This window comes from Macaca nemestrina, chromosome 5 (genome assembly GCF_043159975.1).
Source record: "Macaca nemestrina isolate mMacNem1 chromosome 5, mMacNem.hap1, whole genome shotgun sequence".
Classification (NCBI taxonomy): domain Eukaryota; kingdom Metazoa; phylum Chordata; class Mammalia; order Primates; family Cercopithecidae; genus Macaca; species Macaca nemestrina.
Window position 1 is genome coordinate 133256396 of NC_092129.1, and position 25179 is coordinate 133281574.

At 36.2% G+C, this 25179-nt stretch overlaps 1 protein-coding gene across 2 annotated transcripts; it reads right to left on the reverse strand.

Moving 5' to 3' along the window:
* LOC105490897 (centromere protein Q) lies at nucleotides 1–25094 on the reverse strand. 2 transcript variants are annotated; one of them, XM_011756874.2, is made up of 11 exons: nucleotides 25000–25094; nucleotides 24603–24726; nucleotides 19162–19252; nucleotides 18111–18247; nucleotides 17324–17378; nucleotides 16182–16302; nucleotides 15505–15573; nucleotides 11488–11617; nucleotides 7096–7215; nucleotides 6883–6960; nucleotides 1–3455 (listed from the first exon to the last, which is right to left on the reverse strand). In XM_011756874.2, the coding sequence occupies exons 4-11, from the start codon at nucleotides 18210–18212 to the stop codon at nucleotides 3324–3326; spliced, it is 807 nt and encodes a 268-aa protein (XP_011755176.1). In that variant the 5' UTR covers nucleotides 18213–18247; nucleotides 19162–19252; nucleotides 24603–24726; nucleotides 25000–25094; the 3' UTR covers nucleotides 1–3323. The 2 variants fall into 2 exon arrangements, with proteins under 2 accessions (XP_011755176.1, XP_011755177.1); XM_011756875.2 differs by lacking the exon at nucleotides 24603–24726.
* Nucleotides 25095–25179: the final 85 nt, after the last annotated feature.

Consider the following 25179-nt stretch of genomic DNA (forward strand, 5'->3'; position numbering starts at 1 on the left):
TTACTCCTGGGAGAATGTCACCAAGCCATTCATGGGGGATCTGTCCCCAGATTTCTCCCATCTGGCCCCACCTCCAATATTGGGCATCAGATTTCAACATAAGATTTGGTGGGATGAAAAACACATCTCATCTCTTTCTCACATTGCAAAATACAATTATTCCATCCCCCAAAGTCTTAACTTGTTCCAGCATCAACTCAAAGTCTAAAGTCTCATTTGAGACTCAAGGCAAATTCCTTACAACTGTGAACCTGTAAAATAAAAAAACAAGTTATTTACTTCCAAGATACAATGGTGGTACAGACATTCCCTTTCCAAAAGGGAGGAATAGGCCAAAAGAAAGGGGTAATAGGCCCCATGTGAGTCCCAAAGCTGTCAGGACAGATATTAAATATTAAAGCTCAAAAATAATCTGCTTTGACTCCATGTCCCGCATCCTAAGAACACTGGTTCAAGGGGTGGGTTCCAGAGCCTCAGGCATCTCCATCCCCATGGCTTTGCTGGGTGCAGCCCATGTAGCTGCTCTCACGGGTTGGAATCCAATACCTGCAGGCTGAGATTGTAAGCTGTTGGTGGCTCTACCATTCTGAGATCGGAGAGTGTTAGCCCTGCTCCATCTGCTCCAGTAGGTACTTCTCTAGTAGAGGCTCTCAGCCCCTGCGGCAGGCTTCTGTCTGTGTACCCAGGCTTTCTAATACATCCTCTCAAATGTAAGTGGAAGCTGCCAAGTCTCCACTACTCTTGCATTCTGCATGCTTGCAGACTTAACACCACATGGAAGTCCCCAAGGCTTACTGGGTACACCTTCCAGAGCAGCAGCCTGAGGCCTTTTGAGCTGGTGCCATTGGGGTACAGGGAGCAGTATCACCTGCCCCGTCAAAAAGCCATTCTTTCATTCTAAACTTCTTAATCTGTGATGGGAGGGGTGGCATCAAAGATTTCTGAAATAGCTTTGAGACTTTTTTTCTCCATAGTCTTATTAGCACCTGGGCCCTTTTAGTCATGCTCATCTCTTTAGCAAACTATTGCTCCTGCTTGGCCATACTCTCAGACTCCTCTCCTAAACACACTCTTCTTTCCTTCTCTAACACAAGGCAAGGCTGCACATTTTCCAATTTTCCTCTGGTTTCTACTGTAAGCAGTTAGAAGTAAACATGCAGCAGTCTGAGTACTTTGCTGGTTAGAAATTTCTTTTCCCAGATACCCTAGGCCGTCTCTTAAATTAAGCCTTCCATAAAGCCCTAGAGCATGGACACAATGCGGACAAGTTCTTTGCTACGGCGTAACAAGTGTGACTTTTGCTTCAGTTACGTATAAGTTCATCATTTCCATCTAAGGCTTCCTCAATATGACCCTTGCTGTCTCTTTTTCTATAAGCATTTTGGTCCACAACTACTTAACCAGTCTCTAAGAAGTTCCAAACTTTCCCTCGTCTTCCTGTCTTCTCCTGAGCCCTCCAAGCTCTTCCAACCTCTGCCTATTACCCAGTTCAGAAGCTACTCCCACATTTTCAGGATTCTTTAGAGCAATGCCTCACTCCCGAATACCAATTTTCTTAGTATGTTTAGTGTTGCTATAAAGGAATATCGGAGGCTGGGTAATTTATTAATGAAAAGAGATTTGGCTCATGTTTCTGCAGGCTGTACAAGAAGCATGGCACCAGCGTCTATGGCACCACGCCATTCATGAGGGATCCACGCCATGATCTAAACAACTCCCACCAGGCCCCACCTCCAACATTGGGGATCAAAAAATTTCAACATGAAGTTGGTGGAGCCAAACAAACCATAAGCAAATCATAACGGATCTGTAATTAATTCTTAAATTCTTTCCAAAGAGTATACCAAGATGCAGTCTTATTTAAAGAAAATATTGTGTATGTTTTGGATTGGATGATACCTATCAGATGACACTGTAGATCTCTTAAAGTTAGATTAGAAACCCTTCAAAGCAACAAGAGTAGTATGGCCAGTTCACACAGGGTGAAGAACTATATCACTCAGCAACAATGGTAAGTTAAAATTCCAGTTAACTATCAGTTATCTGTTAAACAGATGCCTTGGGAGAAACAGCATACGTAATTCCTCCCTCCCCACCAAAAGCTACTATAACATTAGTGTTAAAAATCACTGAGTTAGGGCTCTCCTACTCATTCTAAAAACATGAAGCTTTAAGTTTCCACGTGAAGGGTTTTTAAGACATTTTGTAATAACCTTTACTTTTAGTCACTTTGCCAGGTTTTTCTTTGAGATTTTATTTTCCTCCAAAATCTATTAATAGGTCTTCTTTACCATTATTCCTATGAGGATATTGCTTGTGACCCCTCTCGGGCTGCCCCAGGGTCCTCATGTGTGATCTCCTCAGTACAGTAAAAACCTAACTTGTTTAACTACAGGTGTGTTCCTGGTGGTCTCTGCCTGAAGGGTATTAACATAATTATGGCATCTCCCAAATTAACTGATATTATAGGTTACACAAAAAAGTAATTGCAGTCATTTTATTTTACAGATAAAAAAACAAAAAACAAAAAAAACCAAGACAGTATACTGTAGTTAGAAATAATTTTTGATACATTAGGTTATAATTTATTCCCATATATAAGCTTACTGTCATGATGAGAAAAGGTTTATAAAGTTTTTTGGTTTTTTTTTGTTTTAATGAAATAAATGTGCTAAGGTTCCTTTTTAATACTTTTTGGGAGTATGTTTTGATGACAGTAGAAAATAAATATTCAACATTAATTCACTAAACCACCAAAGAAGTAAAATTTTGATACTACCTCCAAAGTTAAAGATACCAGGCATATCTTAACTACTTCCCAAAAAAGACTATGGAATTAGGTAAAAGAGTGAAGGCATTTGAGGATTTTTCAAGTTCCAGATGACCAGACAAAAACTTAATGTAAGCCTTGGCTACAGAATGAATGACAGCAAACGCTTAGGTTTTTATGCACTAGACACTATATGTAAACACTTACTTATCACAGTTCCTGATATGAGCTGTTAATCAATAAATGACCTCCATTCAGGCATTATAAACTATTCGATCCTTAAGGCAATTCCTATTTTGTGGTTCTAGGCAAATACTTATTGATAGAGCAATATAAATGTTAGCTTCCTAGAAATGGCAACTGCTAAACACAGTTTTCAGAACTACATTAGATGCTAATGATAGACCTACAAAGACTAATTTTAAAGTGCATATCAGGAGATAATAAATCCTGCAGAAGCCTTAGCCTCTGTACATATAATCATAGGTTAACAGTTTTACAAATTCATGAACATTAAATTAATATGGAACAATCTAAAAAATAAAAAAGCTCTTTAAGAGGCATTCAGTTTCTTGTAGGCTTCTTCAATGAAGGTTGACATGCTCTTCATATGTGATGAATTATGAAGAATATCCAAGTCCTTTAGAAGAGCATTCTGGTTTGGAATTAGTGCCAAAATTTCTTTCTGTGGGAAAGATAGTATTAAATATAGTTGTTAACATTTTACTATGAGAAATCTCAAATGTATGTTAGAGAGAACAGTTTAAAATAAACCTTAAGTATCTATCACCCAACTTCAATAATTGTCAACTAATGGCCATTCTTCTTTCAAATCTCTCTCCCTCTCCCCATCCTGCTCCTTTCGCCACTGGTAAATGATTGAGAGGATTTTTTTTTTTTTTTTTTTTTTGAGGTAGAGTTTTACTCTTGTTGCCCAGGCTGGAGAACAATGGCACAATCTTGGTTCACTGCAACCTCCATCTTCCAGGTTCAAACAATTCTCCTGCCTCAGCCTCCTGAATAGCTGGGATTACAGGCATGTGCCACCACGCCTGGCTAATTCTCTATTTTTAGTAGAGATGGTCAGGCTGTTCTTGAACTCTCGACTTCAGGTGATCCGCCCACCTCAGCCTCCCAAACTGCTGGGATTACAGGCATGAGCCAACTGTGCCCAGCCAATAGGAAAATTTTAAATTACTTTTTAAGAAAACATGAAGACTTTCCAATGCTACAAACATTTACACTACAATATCTACTGGAGTCTTTGAAGAAAGATAAATTACCGGTTTAGAGTTTACTACAAATAAGACAGCACTGTTTTATAAGGAGTTATATGCTGTTGTTAAAAGCATAAAAAAACCAAACTGTCAATTATTTACTTCTAGAAATGTAGCCTACAATTATGACTACACAAATCAGTAAAGATATATGTACAAGGGTGTACCCAGTCTTACCTGCAACAAAAAAATTATGTATTTCCATCAGTAATTTACAAATTATATGACCTCCATGCAACAGAATGTTACACAGCTGTCAACAAAAATGAGCGATCTACATGACTGACAAGATGTTCAAACTATACAGTCAAATGAGCAAAGTAATTTGCCAAACCGTTTATATCAGGTTCCATTTGTTTAAAGAACGAAATAGGACATAATGTTTTCATATATATGTGATGTAAAACTGGTCTATTATATATAGGGATGCCTTATTTTACTGTGTTCCCAGATATTGCGTTGTTTTACAAACTGAAGGTTTGTGGCAACTCTGTGTGAAGGAGGTCTATCAGCACCATTTTTCCAAAAGCACATGCTCACTCTGTGTCTCTGCGTCACATTTTGGTAACTGTTGTAATATTTCAAACTTTAAAAATCATTATGGTATCCGTTATGGTGATCTATGCCTAGTGTTCTTTGATGGAACTGCTGTAATTGTTCTGGGTGCCACAACTGCAACCATATCAAACAGCAAACTGAATTGGTAATTGTTATGTGTTCTGACTGCTCCACCAACCGGCCATTTCCCAGTTTCTCTCCCTCTCCTTGGGCCTCCCTATTCCCTGTGACACAACGATACTGAAATTAAGCCAGTTAATAATGCTACAATGGCCTCTAAGTGTTCAGGTGAAAAGAAGAATCATGTCTCTTACTTTCAATCAAAAGCTAGAGATTACTAAGTTTAGTGAGGAAGGCATATCAGAAGCCACGCAAACCAAAAGTTAGGTCTCTTGTGCCAAACGCCCAAGTTGTGAATGCAAAGGAAAAGTACTTGAAGGAAATTTAAAGTGCTACTTCAGTGAATACATGAATGATGAGAAAGCAAAACAGCCTTACTGTCGATATGGGAAAAGTCTGAGTGGTCCGGATGGAAGATCAAACCAGCCACAACATTCCCTTTTAAACCGAATCCTAATCCACAGCAAGGCCCTAACTGTTTTCAAGTCTATGAAGGCTGACAGAAGTGAGGAAGTTGCAGAAGAAAAGCTTGAAGCTAGCAGAAGTTAGTTCATAAGGTTTAAGGAAAGAAGCTTTGTTTGTAACATAAAAAGTACAAGGTGAAGAAGCAAGTGCTGACAGAAAAGCTACAGCTAGTTACCCAGAAGACCTAGCTAGCTAAGATCACTGGTGAAGGTGGCTATAGTAAACAACACATTTTCAATGTAAACAAAACAGCATTCTATTGGAAGAAGATGCTATCTCTAGGACTTTCATAGTTGGAAAGGAGAAGGCAATGGTTTTGTTAGGCTCTTATTAGGGGCTAATGCAGCTGGTGACATGAAGTTGAAGCCAATGCTCACTGATCATTCTGAAAATCCTAGGGTCCTTAATTCTACTAAATCGACTACATCTGCATTGTCTGTGCTCTGTAAATGGAACAACAAAGCCTGGGTGACAGTACATCTGTTTAGAGCGTGGCTTACTGAATATTTTAAGCCCACTGTTAAGAGCTACTGCTCAGAAAAGAAGATTCCTTTGAAAATATTACTGCTCATTGAAAATGTTCAGTTACCCAAGAGTTCTGATGAAGATGTACAGGAAGATTGTTGTTTTCACATCTGCTAACACAACATCTATTCTGCAGTCTATGAATCAAAGAATAATGTCAACTTTCAAGTCTTATTATTTAAGAAACACATTTCATAAGGCTATAGCTGCCCTAGGTAGTGATTTCTCTGATGGATCTGGGCAAAATAAATTGTAAACATCTTGAAAGAAATTTATCATTCTGTCAGTAAGAACATTGATGATTCACAAGAGGAAGTCAAAATACCAATAATAGGAGTTTAGAAAAAATGGATTCAATTTTCAATCCTCATGGATGACTTTGAGGGGTTCAAGATGTTAGTGGAGGAAGTGACTGAAGATGTGGTGGAAATAGCAAGAGAACTAGAATTAGAAGTGGAGCCTGAAGATGTACCTGAATTGCTGCAATCTCATGATAAAACGTGAATGGACGAGGAGTTGCTTCTTATGGATGAGCAAAGAAAGTGGTTTCTTGAGATGGAATCTATTCATGATGAAGATGTTGTGAACACAGTTGAAATAACAATGAAGGATATAGAATATGACAAAAACTTAGTTGACAAAGCCAGGACAAGGAATGAGAACTGACTCCAATTGTGAAGGAAGTTCTACGGTGGGTAAAATGCTATGAAACAGCATCACATGCTCCAGGGAAATCTTTCGTGAAAGGAAGAATCAACTGATGTGGCAAATTTCATTGTTTTCTTATTTTAAGAAATTGCCACATGCATCCCAACCTTCAGTAATCACCACGCTATCAGTCAGCAGCTATCAACATTGAGGCAAAACCCCCCACCGGCAAAAAGATTACGACCTGCTGAAGGTGCAGATGATGAACATTTTTTAGCAATAAAGCATTTTCTAAATTAAAGTATGTCTTTTTTTTTCTTTTATTTTTTAAAGAAATAATGCTTTTTTGCACTTACTAGACTACAGTATAGTGTAAACATAACGTTTATATGCAGTGGGAAACCAAAACATTTGTGTGATTTGCGTTACTGCAGTATTTGCTTTTTTGCTGTGGTCTGAATCCAAACTTGCAATATCTCTAAAGTATGCCTGTAATCAATATGGTAAATAGGTACTTACCTGAAGTGTGGGTGCTTTGAGAGTTTTCTGAGAAAGTTCTGGAAGAGAGAGTACTCCACTAGTATTTATTTGATGTATCTAAAGTAGAAGAAAGCTACAGATTATTTCAAAAAGCTGGTTTCTCTCATCATATCATACTCGAAAGCTGTCTTGGCATAATTTAACCATTAAAAATTATATCCAAATTCCAGTAATACAGTTTAAAATAATTACCTGTTTTACCCTCTCCTCTTCTTCTTCCACCTCACTTGCCAGAATCTGAATTTTGTTCTTTAGGCTCTGAATATTCCCAGTCATTAACTCTGTGGTCTCTACCATTTTATCTATTTCTTCCTGAATCAGAAAGAGAAAAAAAAAAAATTTTAACCTAAACACATTATTATATTAAATCCTAATAGATATTGTTATACATATACATTTTTAAAAAAACACCATATACATTTAAAACATTTTTAGAAGCAAATGGCGAATTTACTTTTGTTTCTTTCAAAAAACAGACTTCTTGGAAAGCTGGTATGTCAAGGTATTAATGTGGTATATAGATATCTAATTTCCCTGGAATAAGGAGATGTACATGAACACTTCCTCAAAACTTACCAATGCTGGTAGGGTCAGAGATCCTGGAAGATCCAAGTGTAAATCTAGCAGAGCCCAGAATCAATGACAGCAAATATAGTAACCTTCCTTAAGCAGCATGAAACTTCATGTAGTGGAGAAATTCTGAATTGTTTTCATTGATTTAGGAACATTTGAGAGTCTGCTATTTTAATTTGTCAAAAGGAAGTAATGTTGGGCATTAGAGCAGGGAGAATAATAAAAAAAAATGAGTAACAGTTTCCCACATTAAAGGAATATATAATTTAGAGGGGAAGATGAAAAGAAAATAAGAAATGAATAAAACAAGTATGGGGACAAGACATTAAGGATATGTTGTGTGCAGGCTGAGGAAAAAATTAAAATTAGCAAGTCTCCAGGTTTCTAAAGGGTATTAAATATGGCACTGCTTTCAAATATAGTCCTAGCAACAGTCAATGATAACATTGCCTGCTGGCTTTGGGGAATAAGTAAATAAGCCACACAGAAAATATACAGAAGTCGTAACTCTTACATCTTGTTCAGCAATAAGGTTGATGCTATATCTATGTCATTCTCCAAATACTGGATGCAGAACTGTTGCTGGCAACTAGAGTAGTCTTCCTCAAGAAATATATTTTGGCTTCTAAATGACCTTTTTTTTTTTAAAGAGTAGCCGCAGGGGTCAACAATTGCCCATGGCATGTTTTTGTACAGTTCAAGAACTGTGAGTTGTTTTTACATTTTAAAAGATTGGTCAAAACCTCAACAAAACAAAAGGATATGCAACAAAACAGTCAACCATATGTGGTCCAAAAAGGCTAAAATGTTTATTGTCCAGCCCCTTACTGGGAATGTGCTGTTCCCTGAATGCCTAAGATTTTGGGACTGTGAGCTCTATTCACTTGAATCTAAACTCCACGGAGGAACAGACTCTGTTTTTATTTTTTATTATAGTAAATTTCAAACACATACAGTAAGAGAGAATGTTATCATGAACACCCATATACGTATCAGCCAGTTTCCATTATCAACTCATGATCATCTTTTTTTTTTTTTTTTTTTTTGAGATGGAGTTTCGCTCTTGTTGCGCAGGCTGTAGTGCAGTGGCGCTATCTTGGCTCACTGCAACCTCTGCCTCCTGGGTTCAAGTGATTTTCCTGCCTCAGCCTCCTGAGTAGCTGGGACTATAGACGCCTGCCACCATGCCCAGATAATTTTTTTTTTCTGTATTATTAGTAGAGACAGGGTTTCACCATGTTGGCCAGTCTGGTCTTGAACTCCTGACCTCTGGTTATCCACATGCCTCGGCCTCTCAAAGTGCTGTGATTACAGGCGTGAGCCACCGTGCCTGGCCCGTGGCCATCCTGTCACACCTTTAACTCCATCCACTTCTCCTGCTTCCCCTGCGCTATTTCAAATACTAGATATCCCATCATTTTATCTATAAATATTTCAGTATATAGCTCTAAAGGATTTAAAGATATATGAGTACAACATCATTACTACACTTTAAAGAATCTCAATAAATTCCTTAATATCAAGCATATGGTTAGTATTCACATTTTCAATTTTCTCATAAATTGGAGGTTTTTTTTACATTTTGTTTTAATCAGGTTTCAAACTGTTTGTGACTGGTTGATATGTCTTAAGTCTCTTTTCATCTATAGGAGGCTTCCATTTCAATTCATTTGTGGAGATTAGTTCGCTCTGTGGAATTTCCCATGGGCTAAATTTTGTGAACTGCATTCCCTGGTGAAGTTTAAACTGGTTCCTCAGCCCTGTATTTTCTGTGAATTGGTTGCTGGATCTAACAGAGTGCTGTCCAATATAAATATAAAGCAAACCACATATATTAGTTTCCTGTGGCTGCTGTACCACCTACTTGGCTTAAAATAACAGAAATTCATTCTGTCATGGTTCTGGAGGACAGAGTCCAAAATCGAGCTGTTGGCAGGGACACAATCCCTCTGAAGACAAGAGAGAATGGTCTCTTGTCTTTTTCAGCTTTTGGTAGCTGTACGCATTCTTTGTAGCTGCATTGCTCTAGTTTCTGCCTTTGCCTTCACGTGACTTTTTCTTTGTACCTTCTCTTGTCTTTTATAAGAACACTTGTCGTTGGATTTGGGGCCTACCCATGACAATACAGGATGATTTCATCTTGAGATCCTTAATTATATCTGACAAGACCCTTTTCCTAGATTCAACCCACTACAAAGGGAATGTATAACAGCACTGAATGAATAAAAGGGTTAAATATAACAAGGATTAAAATTTCTCATTATGAAATTTATTTTGTTCCATTGCTTTGGTTATCTTTGGGTATTACTACCATACTCATATGGTATCTTCTTTGAGGATTTTTTTCTCAATTCCTTTTAAAAACGTTTTTATGATTCTGAAAATTTTCTCCTTATGTTATTTTCTATTTACCATAAGCATTATCTGTTGTGTTTATTTGCTTTAGTGTTTCTTCTAATTTAGTCTACATATCTGAAAGGCTTTTTCTTTTATGTCTCATTCATTCCTGAATTTTCTTCTTTCATTTATAGTATTTCTAATTCTGATTTATAATTTTTTCCCTATACTTCCTATCATTTTTTCTGAATTTATTTCAGTTCACTTGATAAATTAGGTTAATGTTATCTGTTCTAGGCACATGTCTTTTTGGCATGCTTTCGGTGTATCAGGAATGTTATTTTTGGTCTTTATTGTCATATTATGCTAACTCTGATTCTGAAATCCTATGGCTCCATTTTTATGACAACATCAAGGGAGTCTAAAAAATTATGCTTCAGCTGTTCTAATGCTGTCTCCCCAGAATCTCCGAGATGTTGTTCACCATTGTTTCCCCAGCACCATTACTGAGTGAGAGCACAACGAAAATGTTAAATAAATAAAATTTCTGTTACTATTACAGGTTTTAGAAGATCATCACCAGCAATAGCTCTAGGCTGCAGTGAGAAAAAGCAATGGGTCTAAGGCACAGAGGAGAAAACTAACGGTTACAGATCGAGTTTACAAGCTGCTAGTCCAAAAATCCTCTTATGCCAATGAAGAACTCTCCTGCCCCAGGTGCCAGTGGTGCTTCTTCTGAGTGACTAACAAGCCCACCATAGACTGTAATTATGCTTATGTCCCATGGAGGTCAAATTTCAGCTGAAGACCAAAAATGCTTACAAGTAGCATAAAAATCATACTATCATTTATGACTTCAGAACACCCTTAACTGATGTGCATAAATACTAAATGTTAAAATTCTCCACGATCATAATCTCGAACCTTTTAAAATAACCAAAATAAACGTCATCTAAGTGTTTAGGTGATGAAGCTAGTGCCAATACTGAAAAGATGCCCTAAAAAAGTAGGAACCTTGGGATGGAAATAAAATATAATGTTACACTTTGAATAAAGTGAGGTAGCCACCAGAAAATGCCACCCTATTAACTAAAAATATATATAGATTTGTGCTCAAAGTGACAAAGTTAGCATCTCAACTTTAAGCAATCTGTCTACGGTTCAGTTAGAAATAGCATTATGTCTTTTTATCACATTTGTAAAAAGAGAATAATTTAGGTCATACTCTAAGTTATGTGAGGATTAAGGGATATAAGTATAAAGTGCTTAGAACAGTGTCTGAAGTGTAGGAAGTCCCCAGTACATTTTAACTCTAATGATACTTGTGTTTTCTTGCCATATACAGGTCAGAAAAACTTACACATTTTAAAATTCCACAGTATTGAGTGATAAACTCCTATAAAGTGATAATTAAAAATACTAAGATAGTTCAGTTAAAGTTAGATGAAAAAAACAGGACTGCTACTTAACCACAAATATATTAGAAATACTTCAACTTTAGAGGCGCCAAGTTCAGACAAATTTTTGCTTTAATGAAAAAAAAAATTTAATAAAAAAACCTGGTTCAAGATCTAGTATTCACTACTGCAGGAACATCATGATAATTTAAAAAACTTTAGTCTTTTCCCCTTTCCCTAACTCTCTAATTATGGATTTCCTATTCAAATTTCATACCTGCAGTAATGCCAGACCTTCTTCATTAGCTTTGCCTCGTGCCCTTTCCATATTCAGTAGCCTTGACACATTAGTTAAATCTTCCATCTTTTTGGGAGGGACTTTCAGAGTTTCACACAGTTGTAGCAATCTTAAGGATAAAATAAAAACGTAATTATTTTATTTTTTAAGTCTTATTATTATTTTAAAACAGTTCTCATTTTTTCTTGTTCTCATATTCTTAAAAGGTACAATATTCTTTTATTACCACTGGGTAACACTGCCAGTAAGTCTCCCCCTCAAAAAGCCCTGACAAATCATCATTTAGCCTTTCGATTTATTAAGATTTACCTCAAATTAAGGGACACTGGGGCTACTTTACTAAAAGAAAATTTTCTATTTTACACATTTGACAATGTATATACATTTTAAAACCAAAATTTCCTTGTACCATCCAGATGTTTTCTAGACTATTACAGGACATGAGTCTATTATATATTGTGAATTGTTGGTTAAGAGACAGAACACTAGTCTAGAAGTCTTAACTATGACCCTGGACCCCAAATCTCAATTATTTTAGAGAATGTGATAAAAGACAGAGAAGATTTACCTTAGTTTTTTAAAATGATTTCAAAAAAACTAAGTTCTATAGAGTTTAAGGTAAATAGAACACTAAGATTAAAGTGCACTGCTCGAAAATACTATAAACATGAATGGTATTTAATATTAAAGTTAAAAAATTCCTTTATAAATTCGAGTTGATTTGATCACCAGTAGAAACATCTATTTCTATCGTCGCATCTGGCAGACCACAAAATAGCTTTCCCAGATTTGATTCTTGAATTTATGAGGAAGAAAAGCTAAATTTGATTCCTTTTATAACAGCAGCATCTTTGCGTTCTAAAAAGTTCTACTACTTAAGATTTGAAGAAATCTGAACAATAGTGGAACCCACTGTCCCACTTTTGGGATCTTGTTAAAAATCTTAATTTAAAAAAAAAAGAATCTTTTATTTTAGATTCAGGAGTACATATGCAGGTTATGTAGGTAAATGTTGTGGGGCTTTGGTGTACAGATTATTTTTTCACCCAGGTAATAAGCATAGTACCTGACAGATAGTTTCTCAACCCTCACTCTCCTCCCTCAAGTAGGCCCTGGTATCTGTTGTTCCCGTCTTTGTGTCCATATGTACTCAATGTTTAGCTCCCACTTGTGAGAACATGCATTATGTGGTTTTCTGTTCCTGTGTTAGTTTGCTTAGGATAATGACCTCTAGCTCCAACCATGTTGCTGCAAAGGACATGATCTCATTCTTTTATGGCTGCATAGCATTCCAAGTTCTATATGTCCCACAATTTTCTTTATCTAATCTACCGCTGATTGGCATTTAGGTTGATTCCATGTCTTTGCAATTGTGAATAGTTCTGTGGTGAGCATAAGTGTGCATGTATCTTTATGGTAGAGCAATTTATATTCCTTCACGTATATACCCAGTAATGGGATTGCTGGGTTGGAGAGTAGTCTGTTTTAACTTGAGAATCTGCCAAACTGCTTTCCATAATGGTTGAACTAATTTACATTCCTACTAGCAGTTTAAAAGCATTCCCTTTTCTCGGCAACCTCCCAGCATCTGTTACTTTTTGACTTTTTAAGAACAGCCATTCTGACTGGTGTAAGATGGTATCTCATTGTGGTTTTCATTTGCATTTCTCTACTAATTAGTGATGTTGAGAGCATTTTTTTTCACGTTTGTTGGCCGCATGTATGTTTTCTTTTGAAAAGTGTCTGCTCATGTCCTTTGCCCACTTTTTACTAGGATTATTGGTTTTTTGCTTGCTAATTTGTTTAAGTTCCTTATAGAGTCTTGATATAGACCTTTGTTCGATGCATAGTTTGCAAATAAAATTTTAATTTTTGTAAAGAAGAAAGTAGGCAGCAAAAACTCCATAAATCGTAATTCTCATTAAACTGTTAAGACAAAACTCCAGTTATTTAGAAAAATCGTCATTAGGCTATCACATTTAAACACAAACTATCTGCCTAAGCCTTCCTAAGAGGGATAAGTTTTTTATTTTCTTGACAAAAATATTTTATTTATGAAGTTTCTTCTATATGTTTATTAAATCAATTATGTAGAAGGGTCATTCACTACTCCAAATGTTCTAAATAGCAGTTAGACTTCCAGGAGTCTCACTAACTCTTAGAAACTAAAACCATGGCTTGAATATATCCTACTATATCAGCAACATTTAATCACCACTTGTAACATTGTTTCTATAGGGCAGACTTTCTAGAAGTATGTTCCTTTAGAATTGTAATGGTGAACAGTTGTGTTTGCCTAGCAAACTTATCAGTGTAATCATGGGGCTAGGTATATAATCCAGTCTATATCAATCATATCCATGGTAGCTCTTGTCACAAAATCACGCCAAGAACAGATAAATATCACCTAAGCTCAACCAATTAGAAACCATCTCCTAGAATTTTCTAACTGAAGCTAAGGGGTAAGAATTGTCTTTTTCCTCTCTTTACAAGGCTAAAATGATATATATAGGTAGCTGCCTATCACTATAGTTGTAATCTAGTAAGAACTGAAAACTAAAAAAATGAAAATAATGAAGCTAACATTTAGTCAAAAGCAGAGATGAGCCTAATATATGAAAATGAGTTCCCGGAAATATCAATTTGGGAGATGCTAGGTTAAAGAAAATGAAATAGATTTATTTACTGCAGGACTTCTTACATGCTAAGGTACCCAAATATAATTCACCATAGGTTATCTTTATCCATAGACTAACTGTAAGAACAAGTGTTTCAAATATACTTTGAGAAACACTGCTACAGAAGAATGTATTTAGAGTTCCAATTATCAGTTTGCTAATGCTATACTTTGTTGTATTGGTATAAGTAACTGTATCTTGGGTATGGTTACTTCGGAACGAAAGAAAGCAAGCTGTGAAAGTAAAAATAAGGAAGAAACAGTCAGGCCTTGAAATGTGTATCTCCATAGCTGCTACATGATGAAGAGACTGCCTATCTGTTGAATATAATCTTTTCCAGTGAACCAAGGTGATCACTATGAACAGCAACTATTATGTAATGTAATATTCTCATTCATACACTAAACATTAGTATTTGTCCTATATTAAAAAGATCCTAAACAGCTACATTTTCATTATGCTTGTATTAGCTTATTTATTATCTTTTTAATATCTTCCTCCTTCTTTAATAATAGGCTGCTATACCTTTAAGCAATTTACAAGCCTGCTTCTAGCAGTCTTTAATTTGTTCAACCTTTCTCAACAAACTCCCACCCCCACCAAAACCATCCCATTCACTCTTTCTACTTGGCTACTATGGGTTGAAAATTATATTTAAAGGAAAAGTAAATAGAATTTGTGCTCAAAGGAATTCCTTAAAATAGGTCACAAACATTTCTAGGCAAACTTGAAACTGAGAAGCAGAACATTTTCTTATAAAAAGAAAAAGTCATGTAAATACTAGAGAAAAGTAATTACTGAAAATCACAGGCAGTGGTGTGCCTTTTAAGAACTCTTGAAAAGAAATCTCCATTGGTGATTTACCATAACATGAAGAGCAATAATATCTTAGAAAATTAGACTTGTTGCTCGTGCAAATAATTTAAGACAATATGAAGTGGAAAAACACAGCAATAGGGTAAATATCAGATAGATAAGACTGGTGAACTATTAACTTCAAATTATTAAAAATGAAGTTGAAGGGAGTTCAAGTTGACAAAACTGTTTTCAAATTCTGATACGGAGGAGTGAACTGTGGAAACAGAATTTTGTGATTTTCAGGGTTTTTTTTTTTTTTTTTGTAAGTGCCCCTGAAACTTATTTGAGAAATACGTGCAGCAGCAGTTTAGAAAAAAAAGAAAACATATTTCCAAGTTGTTCACCTTCTTTAAAAAAAAAGAAAAACTTACATTCCACCAAGTGTCTGTTTGGCAACATAGGAAGAAGTCAGGTTTTTAAAAATTTTGTTTTAATCATTTTAATTATGCAACAGTATTACCTATTCTTCAGGAAGTTGAGATGGTATTGTATTTCTTCTTTATCTTTAATTCTGTCACTCAAAATTGTCCTAGAGAAGAAAAAAGATGGAATAAATAGTAGTCTGAAACACAAATAATAATATACTCTGTGTATTTTTTCTCTCTGATTTCTCTCAAGTGTCCCTCCCTACTAGCCAGGCAAAATCAATCACTTTTCCTTTCATATTAAAGACACTTTAAACAGAGGTACAATGAAAAATTTCTACTTATATATATATTTTGCCACACTGTATTGTAATAATTTATATGCCTGGCTCTTCTGATAGAATTCAGCTCCACATAGCAGAATTCTATCTTATTTTCTCTGTATCCCCTCTAGTGTGGTAGCTTCTATGTAAAGTGTCACTCTGAACTCAACTTCTTCCTAAACAATCTCTATTGACATAAATTAAAGTTTTATTGATAGCAAGTCAGGCCACAAACACTTGCTTTTATTTCATTGATAGAATTTCAAGTTTCTAAAATTAACAAAGACTTTTCTGCCGAAGGCAAATACCACCACATTAATTATATCCTCTTCCGAAATAGAAATATACTCTATTACCTTAAGATAGATAGCAATATTTAAAAGAACAGTATCCATAGGAAATGCCTAAGTGGGAACCAAAAGAATGAAATGGAAAAATTTTATACTCACCTTATTACTGATTCCATCATAGTTTGCAAATAGTCTCTGGTACTCTTTGACAGAGGTTGCCATGTTTTTCTCTTGTTGGGTGCTATCTTTATCTGTTTTAGGTTAGTGTGCTTTGTTTGTCCTGTCGTAATAGAAGAGGTTCTGATCAATCTAGATGTTTTACATATTGTTGCTTAAAAACTGAATGTTTGCATCTAAAAAAGCTTATGAAATTATCAGAACAAAATATTATAAAGCTGTATAAACTGTTTTACTTTTTATCACACAGCTATAACATCCCAGGTGTTGAATATGAATATGCTTTCTATTGATAAGTTAATGGAAATACTACCAAGTGATAATAGAAATAATTTTAAATGAAGAATCGAACTTTAATTATGAAAAGTTTCATTCTCAGAAATGGCCTAAATTCTTTAAACATTTCATTGAGAGGACCAGAAAACTATTTTCCAAATGTTGGATGGCAACTGGAACAAAACAGACTAATCAAACCACAAATAGTGTCAACTATGTTGTTGGTACTGTTCTACTTATTAGGTATTAAAAAAAGAAGAAATAGTGCTGGATCTCATGAAAATCAGTGCTGGAGAGAAGGAATATTGAACAAATTATAGGCGTGCAAAGCATACAAAAGGAAAAAAAAAAAAGTATTGTATGCTATGGGAGTATAAAACCAGAGGACCTAACCTAGTGTTGGCTGAGGAGACGTAGAGAATCCTTCCACGAAACAGTGATGTTTAAGCAAAGGCAACTACTCCAAACTAATTTACTCTAAACCGACTTATAATAGTGGTTCCAAACTAATCTATACAGAATAGAAAGCATATTTGTCTTGAAGAAAAATCAGGTTTGCTTTTTATTACAGATCACTAATAATTCAGGCTGTGGGCCACTTTGATTTTCTCTATTTCCTATCAACTCAGTGGCATTGAAGTCTCTACAGCATTTTGCCAGAGGTGCTAAATAAAATTTCAGTTGACCAAAATAACTAACCACTACTACATATTCTTACAAAAATGCAAATGTAGTTGTTTATTACTATCTTTTCCAGAACTCATAAACAAGATGCTGAACATTTTTTCATGAATGTATATATAGCTTGACAGAGAAGCAGGTTAAACAAGGTAATAGAAAAGAAATACCTTCAGAAAACAGATCTTTTAGATGATTTTTATTTCTTTTCACTGTGTTTCTAACCTAGAGGGGAAAACACATGCATAAACATAAACAGAATTAAACATCAGATAAAAGGATACTTTTACAATAGATTTTTATATACGTCAAAGAGTATTCATATAATTTCTAGTAGATAGAAAAAATGTATGTTGCTACTTCTACAGAAAAATGGTATATATTTATCACAGGCAGAGGATATACTAAAGCAATTCTTGACAATGGTGATAATAACAAAATTTTATACAGTGTCAAAGAATGTTTTAAATGAATCATTACTTACTTTGCCTATGAAATAGTGTTACATACTTTTCCTCCAAAACAAATATAGGCATTGCCTAATGAGTAGGGTAAAACCTGAAACTTTTTTTTTTTTTTTTTTTTTCAGATGGAGTCTCATTCTTTTTGCCCAGGCTGGAGTGCAGGGGCACAAGCTTGGCTCACTGCAACCTCCATCTCCTGGGTTCAAGCGATTCTGCGGCCTCAACCTTCCGGGTAGCTGAGATTACAGGTGCGCACCACAACTCCCGACTAATTTTGTGTGTGTGTGTGTATATGTATATACATATATTTATACTTTTTTTTTTTTTCTTTAAGTAGAGACAGGGTTTCACCATGTTAACCAGGATAGTTTTGATCTCCTGACCTCGTGATCCACCGACCTTGGCCTCTCAAAGTGCTGGGATTACAGGCATGAGCCACAGTGCCCGGCCCTAGTCGAAGATTTCTAAATGAGAAACTTTATATTTTCATTACCTTTTTCTCTGACAACACAACTTCCTCATTATCCTTTTTTCTCTTTGGATTTCTTTTTAACTGTTCAAAGTTTTTCTTGGAAGCATTTGCTTTACCAGACATCTTGATCTAAACACAGTGCTTCCAAAAAAAAAAATCTGTAAAGATGAAAATACAAAAAAAGCTAAAGCCGTGCACAATGTTTTGTTTAAAAAACTTACCTATAAATGTTCGACATTCTCTTTTTTTTTTTTTAAAGAAAAATAATAATAAAAGTTTGGGGATAGTATTGTATGCTTTTAAACAAACATATTTTAAAACAAATAATTTTCACTCTTATCAGAATAAGGATATCTAATTCAATTTCATTCCTAGAAATTAACTTCCATTTGTATGGATTTTAGAAAATCATTTAAAAATGCTTTTGTATCTCTTATTTTATACTCTATCGTATGATAACATCCTCTCAACGTTTAAGTCCATGGAAATAGAAATATAAAGTGGTCACAGATAATGTCAGTTCAAGGAGTAAAACCTAGGTCTTGTTATTTTAAGTAATAAATTTAACATTACTCAATTTTTGCCAAAAATGGAAGGAGACACTTTTTAGGATTATACCATCAATCTATGTGGAAATTCATGTGTTAGTCTGACACTACTAAGAATTTAAACTGCAATCCTATCTGGGCTATGTGCATTTTAACAAGAGTACAGAAATGTACTGATTACCCTGCCCTCCCACAAATTACAAAACAGACATGGGATTGGAAATGGGGATTTGATAAAATTTAGAGTAATTTTCCCTCTTTTATTACCAAACTCATTTCTGATAAAAGGAACAGAAGAATGAGATGCTTATTCTTGCATTACACCATAAGAAGTGGATAGAAGTTAGGTGCAGTATACAAGGAAATATGTATATGCACATATTAGCTATATATGCCTAGAAAATATATATATACACACATACGAATACATACACATATTAGCCATAGCTAGATATACAGATAAATTATTCATCATTCCTTTTCTAAATATTCAGAATTATCATACTGATACAATTTAAATATACCTGTGGATTTAGAGAGAGACAATAAAGTAGGTACTCTGGATAAATCTATTCTTTCAAATGTTAAAAACTTCACGCTCCCTTCCACTGAAGACTGCAAATAAAAAGTGGGAAAGAATTAACAGAAAGGTCACAAACTACATTTAGCAACCACATATCAGACCAGTTACAAAAAGCAGTAGGTCAAAATATCACTTTACCCTGCTCTTGAACAATGTGATACCTTACCAAACACTCATTCTCTATCTTGTGTTCAATTTCTAAAATGCCTACTTCCCTCAACTTTACATCTACACCCTTATACCTCCCCTACTTAAAAACCCATCCACATGACAGAATTTCACTTGTAGATCTCTCCTGGAAGGGCTGACATGTACAGCAGTTCAAGTTATTCACTGAATAAAAGCATCTAGTGAAAGGGCAAGTGACAGCTGAGATTTTAGATTAAAAATGGTACCCATTCCTTCTTACGATTGTTAATGAGAAGTAAGGTGTTCTGTCCCCATGTCTTAAATCTCGGCAGACTCTGAAGCTGTTTGAGCAGCAGAATATAGTAGAAGTGATTCTGTTCTAGCTTACTGGCTTAGACATGAAGAGACTGGCAACTTTGACTTCCTCTTGCTTAGAAACACTTCCTTTTTTTTTTTTTTTTTTTTTTTTTTTTTTTTTTTTTTTTTTGAGACAGTCTTGCACTGTTGCTTGGGCTGGATCTCAGCTTACTGCTGCAACCTCTGCCTCCCAGGTTCAAGCGATTCTCCTGCCGCAGCCTTCCAAGTAGCTGGGATTACAGGCACCCGCCAGTACGCCCAGCTAATTTTTTGTATTTTTAGTAGAGATGGGGTTTCACCATGTTGGTCAGGCCAGTCTCGAACTTCTGACCTCAAGTGATTCTCCTGCCTCGGCCTCCCAAAGTGCTGAGATTACAGGCGTGAGCCACCGAGCCCAGACAACACTTGCTTTTGTAACCAAGCCATAACCATATGAGGCATGCCAACACTGAGAGGAACTGAAACCCCAGGAAGGTCTTAGCTGAGCTCCCAGCCAACAGCCAGCACCAACTTGCCAGTCTGGTACATGTACCTAAGTCAATATGTTGCAGCCCACACTGCGTGGACATGAGCAAGCTCTGCCTAATCCCTCCCAATCCCAAATTTTGGAACAAATTAAGTGAGTAAAAAATGTACCCCTATATGTTCTGTGTAACAGTCAAACTCTTTACCATGCCATTTTTAGTTCTTAACAACCTAACTCTGCCTACCTTTTCATACTTCTCTCCTACTACTCCTTAATCAAATCTCCCTCTCTAGCTAGATTTGATGATTTCCTGAACACACTTTGAGCAATTCTGCCTCCCAAACATATACTGTACCTTCTACCTGGGCAGCTCTCTCCCATCTCTGCCCACCCTCTCAGATCATGAGCCACCTCCTTCTCAAAATCTTCCTAACTATTCTACTTCATTTCTCTCTAAGTCTGTGGCTCTTATGCTCTCTCTCATTTGGCACTTATTTATAGTTTGGTTCCATTAATCATTTTCTTCTTGATATTCTTTATTAAAATAACATGTAATTTATTGCTACTCCAAATCTCATTCAAACTGTTTGCCATAATCCTTTCAAGTGTGGAAATTGAAGGTAATCATTTAGAAACTTTTACAGCAATTTTTGATAGAGTAATTTTATGCACATTGAACCTAATCATAAAATAATTAGCCTTGTCTTTGCCATATCATTTTCTAGTAATTACTATTTCTTTAAAAATAGACTTTTTTCAGAACAGTTTTAGATATACAGAAAATTGAGCAAAACATACAGAAACTTCTTGTATAATCCCTGCCCTCCCCCATCCCCTGCAAGCTCTAGTATTAACATCACACACCAAAGTGGTACATTTGTTGTAATTGTTGACACATCATATTACCCAAAATTTATTGTTTACATCAGAGTTCACTCCTGGTATTATACCACAAGGCAGTTTGACTATAATTGATTTTTAATTGCATTTTACAAAATTATCAGTTATGACTGATTAGAAATAAAAAACAAAACCGGTCTAACAGAGTTTGAGAAATACTGTTAACAATGAAACCTACTTGAGGCACTAGACTATAGCACAAAGTTTCTCAACCTCAGCACTATTAACATTTTAGATGGATCATTCTTTATTGTGGAGTCTGTGGTGTGTATTGTAGGATGTTAAGCAGCACGCTTGGGTCTACGTAGACCGTCACATGCTAGAATACCTCCAACCGCTGAGTAGAGTCAACCAAAATTGTTTCCAGACATTGCCAAATGTCTCCTGGGTCAAAATCAACCCAGGTTGAGAACACTACCATAATGGTTAAGAGCAGTCCTGAGACAAGGGTAAATTGTTCAAGCTCCAAATCTAGCCCTGCCACTTAATTAACTGTATATCTTTGGGCAAGTAAATTAACTCATTTTCCCTATTAGTCAAATGATTAATAAAAGTACTAACATTAAAGGCTTTTGTAAAGCAAAAATGATTTAACAAAGAATATATAAACCACCTAGAACAGTATTTGAGACATAGTAAGAATCCAATAAACAAAATACATAGTTTCTCTTAATTCTGGGCTACTTGCAGTGCATATAAAAATGAATAGATATTTCGTCCCATTCTTAGATCCAAGGGAAACCATAGCTTAGTGATAGTGCATAGGTAGAGACAGATATGAAAATAATTACTATATATATTTATAAATGTTATAAAGAGGCAAGTGAGCGAATGACTGTCTTAAACTGGTTTGTGCATATGGGTAAGAATGTACAGGCATAACTCTTTTTATCGTGTTTCACTATATTGAGCTTCGCAGACACCGTATTTTGTTGTTGTTGTTGTCATCTTACAAACTAAAGGTTTGTGGCAAGCCTGCATTGAACAACTATATTGATGCCATTTTTCCAACAGATTGTCCTCACTCTTCGTGTTTCTGTGTCATATTTTGATAACTCTCACAATATTTCAAAACTTTTCATTATTATATCTATTATGGTGATTGATGTTACTACTGTAATTGTTTTGGGGCACTATGAACCATGCCAATATCAGACAGAGAACTTAATAGGTAAATGTTGTGTGTGTTCTGACTGCTCCACCAACTGGCTGTTCCCTGCCTCTCTCCCTCTCCTTAGGCCTCCCTGTTCCCTAAGACACAATGATATTGAAATTAGGCCAGTTGATAACCCTACAATGGTCTCCAAGTGTTCAAATGAAAGAAAAAATCACACCTCTCTCACTTTAAATTAAAAGCTAGAAATGATTAAGCAAGGTGAGGTAGGCATGTCAGAAGCCAAGATAGGCTGGAAACCACACCAGTTAGCCAAGCTGTGGATGCAAAGGGAAAGTTCTTGAAGGAAATTTAAAGTGCTATTCCAGTGAAGACATGAATGATAAGAAAGCAAAAACAGACTTATGACTGATAGGGAGAAAGTTCGAGTGGTCTGGCATTGAAAATCAAACTAGCCACAACACTCCCTTAAACCAAAGATGAATTCATGGCAAGGTCTTAACTCACTTCAATTCTGTGAAGGCTGAGAGAGGTGAGACAGTTGCAGCCAAAGAGCTTGAAGCTAGCAGAGCTTGGTTCCTGAGGTTTAAGGAAATAAGCCATCTCCATAACACGAAAATACAAAGTGAAGCAGCAAGTGCTGATGCACAAGCTGCAGCAAGTTATCTAGTTCTAAGTAAGATAACCGATGAAGGTGGCTACACTAAACAACAGATTTTCCATGAAGACAAAACAGCCTTCTCTTAGAAGATGCTGTCTAGGAGTTTCATGTCTAGAAAGTCACTGCCTGGCTTCAAAGCTTCAAAAGACAGGCTGACTCTCTTGTTAGGGGCTAATGTGGCTGGTGACTTGAAGCCAATGCTCATTGACCATTCTGAAATATCCTAGGGCTCTTATTCTTTTAAATCTACTCTGTCTGTGCTCTGGAAATGGAAGAACAAAGCCCGGGTGACAGCACATCTGTTTACAGCATGATTTACTGAGTATTTTAAGCCCATCTTTGAGACCTACAGCTCACAAAAAAAGTTTCCTTTCAAAATAATACTGCTCAAAGACCATGTACTTGGTCACCCAAGAGCTCTGATAGAGATGTACAAGGAGATTACGCTGTTTTCATGTCTGCTAACACATTCATTCTGCAGCCCATGAATCAAAGAATAATTCTGACTTTCAAGTTATATTATTTAAGAAATACATTTTGTAAAGCTATAGCTGCCCTAGACAGTGATTCCCCTGATGGATCTGGGCAAAATAAATGGAAAACTTCTGGAAATGATTCACCATCCCAAATGCTAGTAAGAACATTCATGAGTCATGGGAGGAGGTCAAAATAGCAACATTAACAGGAGTTTGGAAAAAGTTGATTCCAACCCTCATGGATGACTTTGAGGGGTTCAAGACTTCAGTGGAGGAAGTGACGAAAGATCTGGTGGCAATAGCAAGAGAAATAGTGGAGCCTGAAGATGTACCTGAATTGCTGCAATATCACGATAAAACTAGTGGATAAGAAGTTGCTTTTTATGAATGAGCAAAGTTCTTGAGATGGAATCTACTCCTGGTGAGGATGTTGTGAATATTGTTGAAACACCAACAAAGAATTCAGAATATCACAAAAACTTAGTTGCTAAAGCAATGGTAGGGGTTAAGAGGATTTACTCTAATTTTGAAAGAAGTTCTACAGTGAGTAAAATGCTTTCAAACAGCATCGCCGTTTACTAAGAGATTAGTAAAAGATTCACTAAGAGAAATCTTTAGTGAACGGAAGAGTCAACTGCTGTAGAAACTTCATTATTTTGTTATTTTAAGAAACTGCCACAGCAACTCCAATCTTCAGCAACCATCACCCTGACTGGTCAACAGCCATCAACATCAAGCAAGACCCTCCACCAGCAAAAAGATTAGGACTTGCTGAAAGCTGAGATGATTGCTAGCATTTTTAGCAATAAAATATTTTAAAATTAAAGTATGCACAGTTTTTTTAAATACATAATGCTATTGCACACTTAATAGGTTACAATACAGTGTAAATACAACTGTTATATGCACTGGGAAACCAAAAAAATCATGTGACAGGCTTTACTAACTTTATTGTGGTGGTCTGGAACCGACCCCGCAATATCTCGGAGGTATGCTTGTACATTATTCATGGAAAAAGTATTATTTTAATGACGTTTTGAAATAGTGAAAAAGTAGAAAAATGAAGCATCCAAGGGAAAACAGTAAAACTCGGACGGCAGGAAAGCTCGGGAAAAACAAAACAAAAAAAAACTGGCGTGTTCAGGGACAGGAAAAGTTCAGCGAGTCTTTTAATGTGTATAGGAGAAGTGAAAAGAAACAAGGCTGGGAGAGTAGTTTGCCGCCAGACTATATGCTTTAGGGGAGAGGGAGGCATTCTAGGTTGTCTTGTTTTCCTTACCAGCTTGTTGATACTCATGGGACTCAATTATCTCAATTTAGACCTCTATGTGGGCACAATAGTGAGTAGGACGCCTGGAAAAACAGACACTAATGTCCCAGGCTGCACTTGACTTCACTCGTGCCTGCAGAAGAAATCCAGAAATGAGGATGAGCATAAGGATGATTCGGGGGAAATAGGGAGGAAGTATTCATGGCTTTGCTCCCTCCTCCCTTATCAAATATCTCAATCCCAGGATCCTAACGGCAGACCTTTTAGGACATCGGCATTTCCCGGTGAGCAATCCCCCCTCGCCCTCCTCAAATACAAACCGCGAAGTCTACCACAAACGCGTTGGCTTTAAAACTCATCCCTCAACTTTGGATCCACCCAGCCAGTTAAGGATATCACGACTCACCACTGATTCTTCTTGCACCCTTCTGGGAGCCGCGCTTAGAGTAATTCGCGCCCAAACATTCGTAAAAGAGGAGACCCGGAAGTGGGCGGGAAGAAAGCGGAAACGGGCATCTAACCCTACCCCTAAACGTCATCAGGAACGCGCCCGTGAGGGCGCGATTAGATTGGCTGGAAGGAAGGC

Excerpts from the sequence above, each read along its gene's own strand:
- LOC105490897 (XM_011756875.2), bottom strand. The coding sequence starts at position 18,212 with ATGTCTGGTAAAGCAAATGCTTCCAAGAAAAACTTTGAACAGTTAAAA. Across the intron at positions 16,303-17,323 it reads AAAAGATCTGTTTTCTGAAG|GACAAACAAAGCACACTAAC; the intron begins GTATTTCTTTTC and ends CTATTACGACAG. Across the intron at positions 3,456-6,882 it reads TCAAAGCACCCACACTTCAG|AAAGAAATTTTGGCACTAAT; the intron begins GTAAGTACCTAT and ends TCTTTCCCACAG.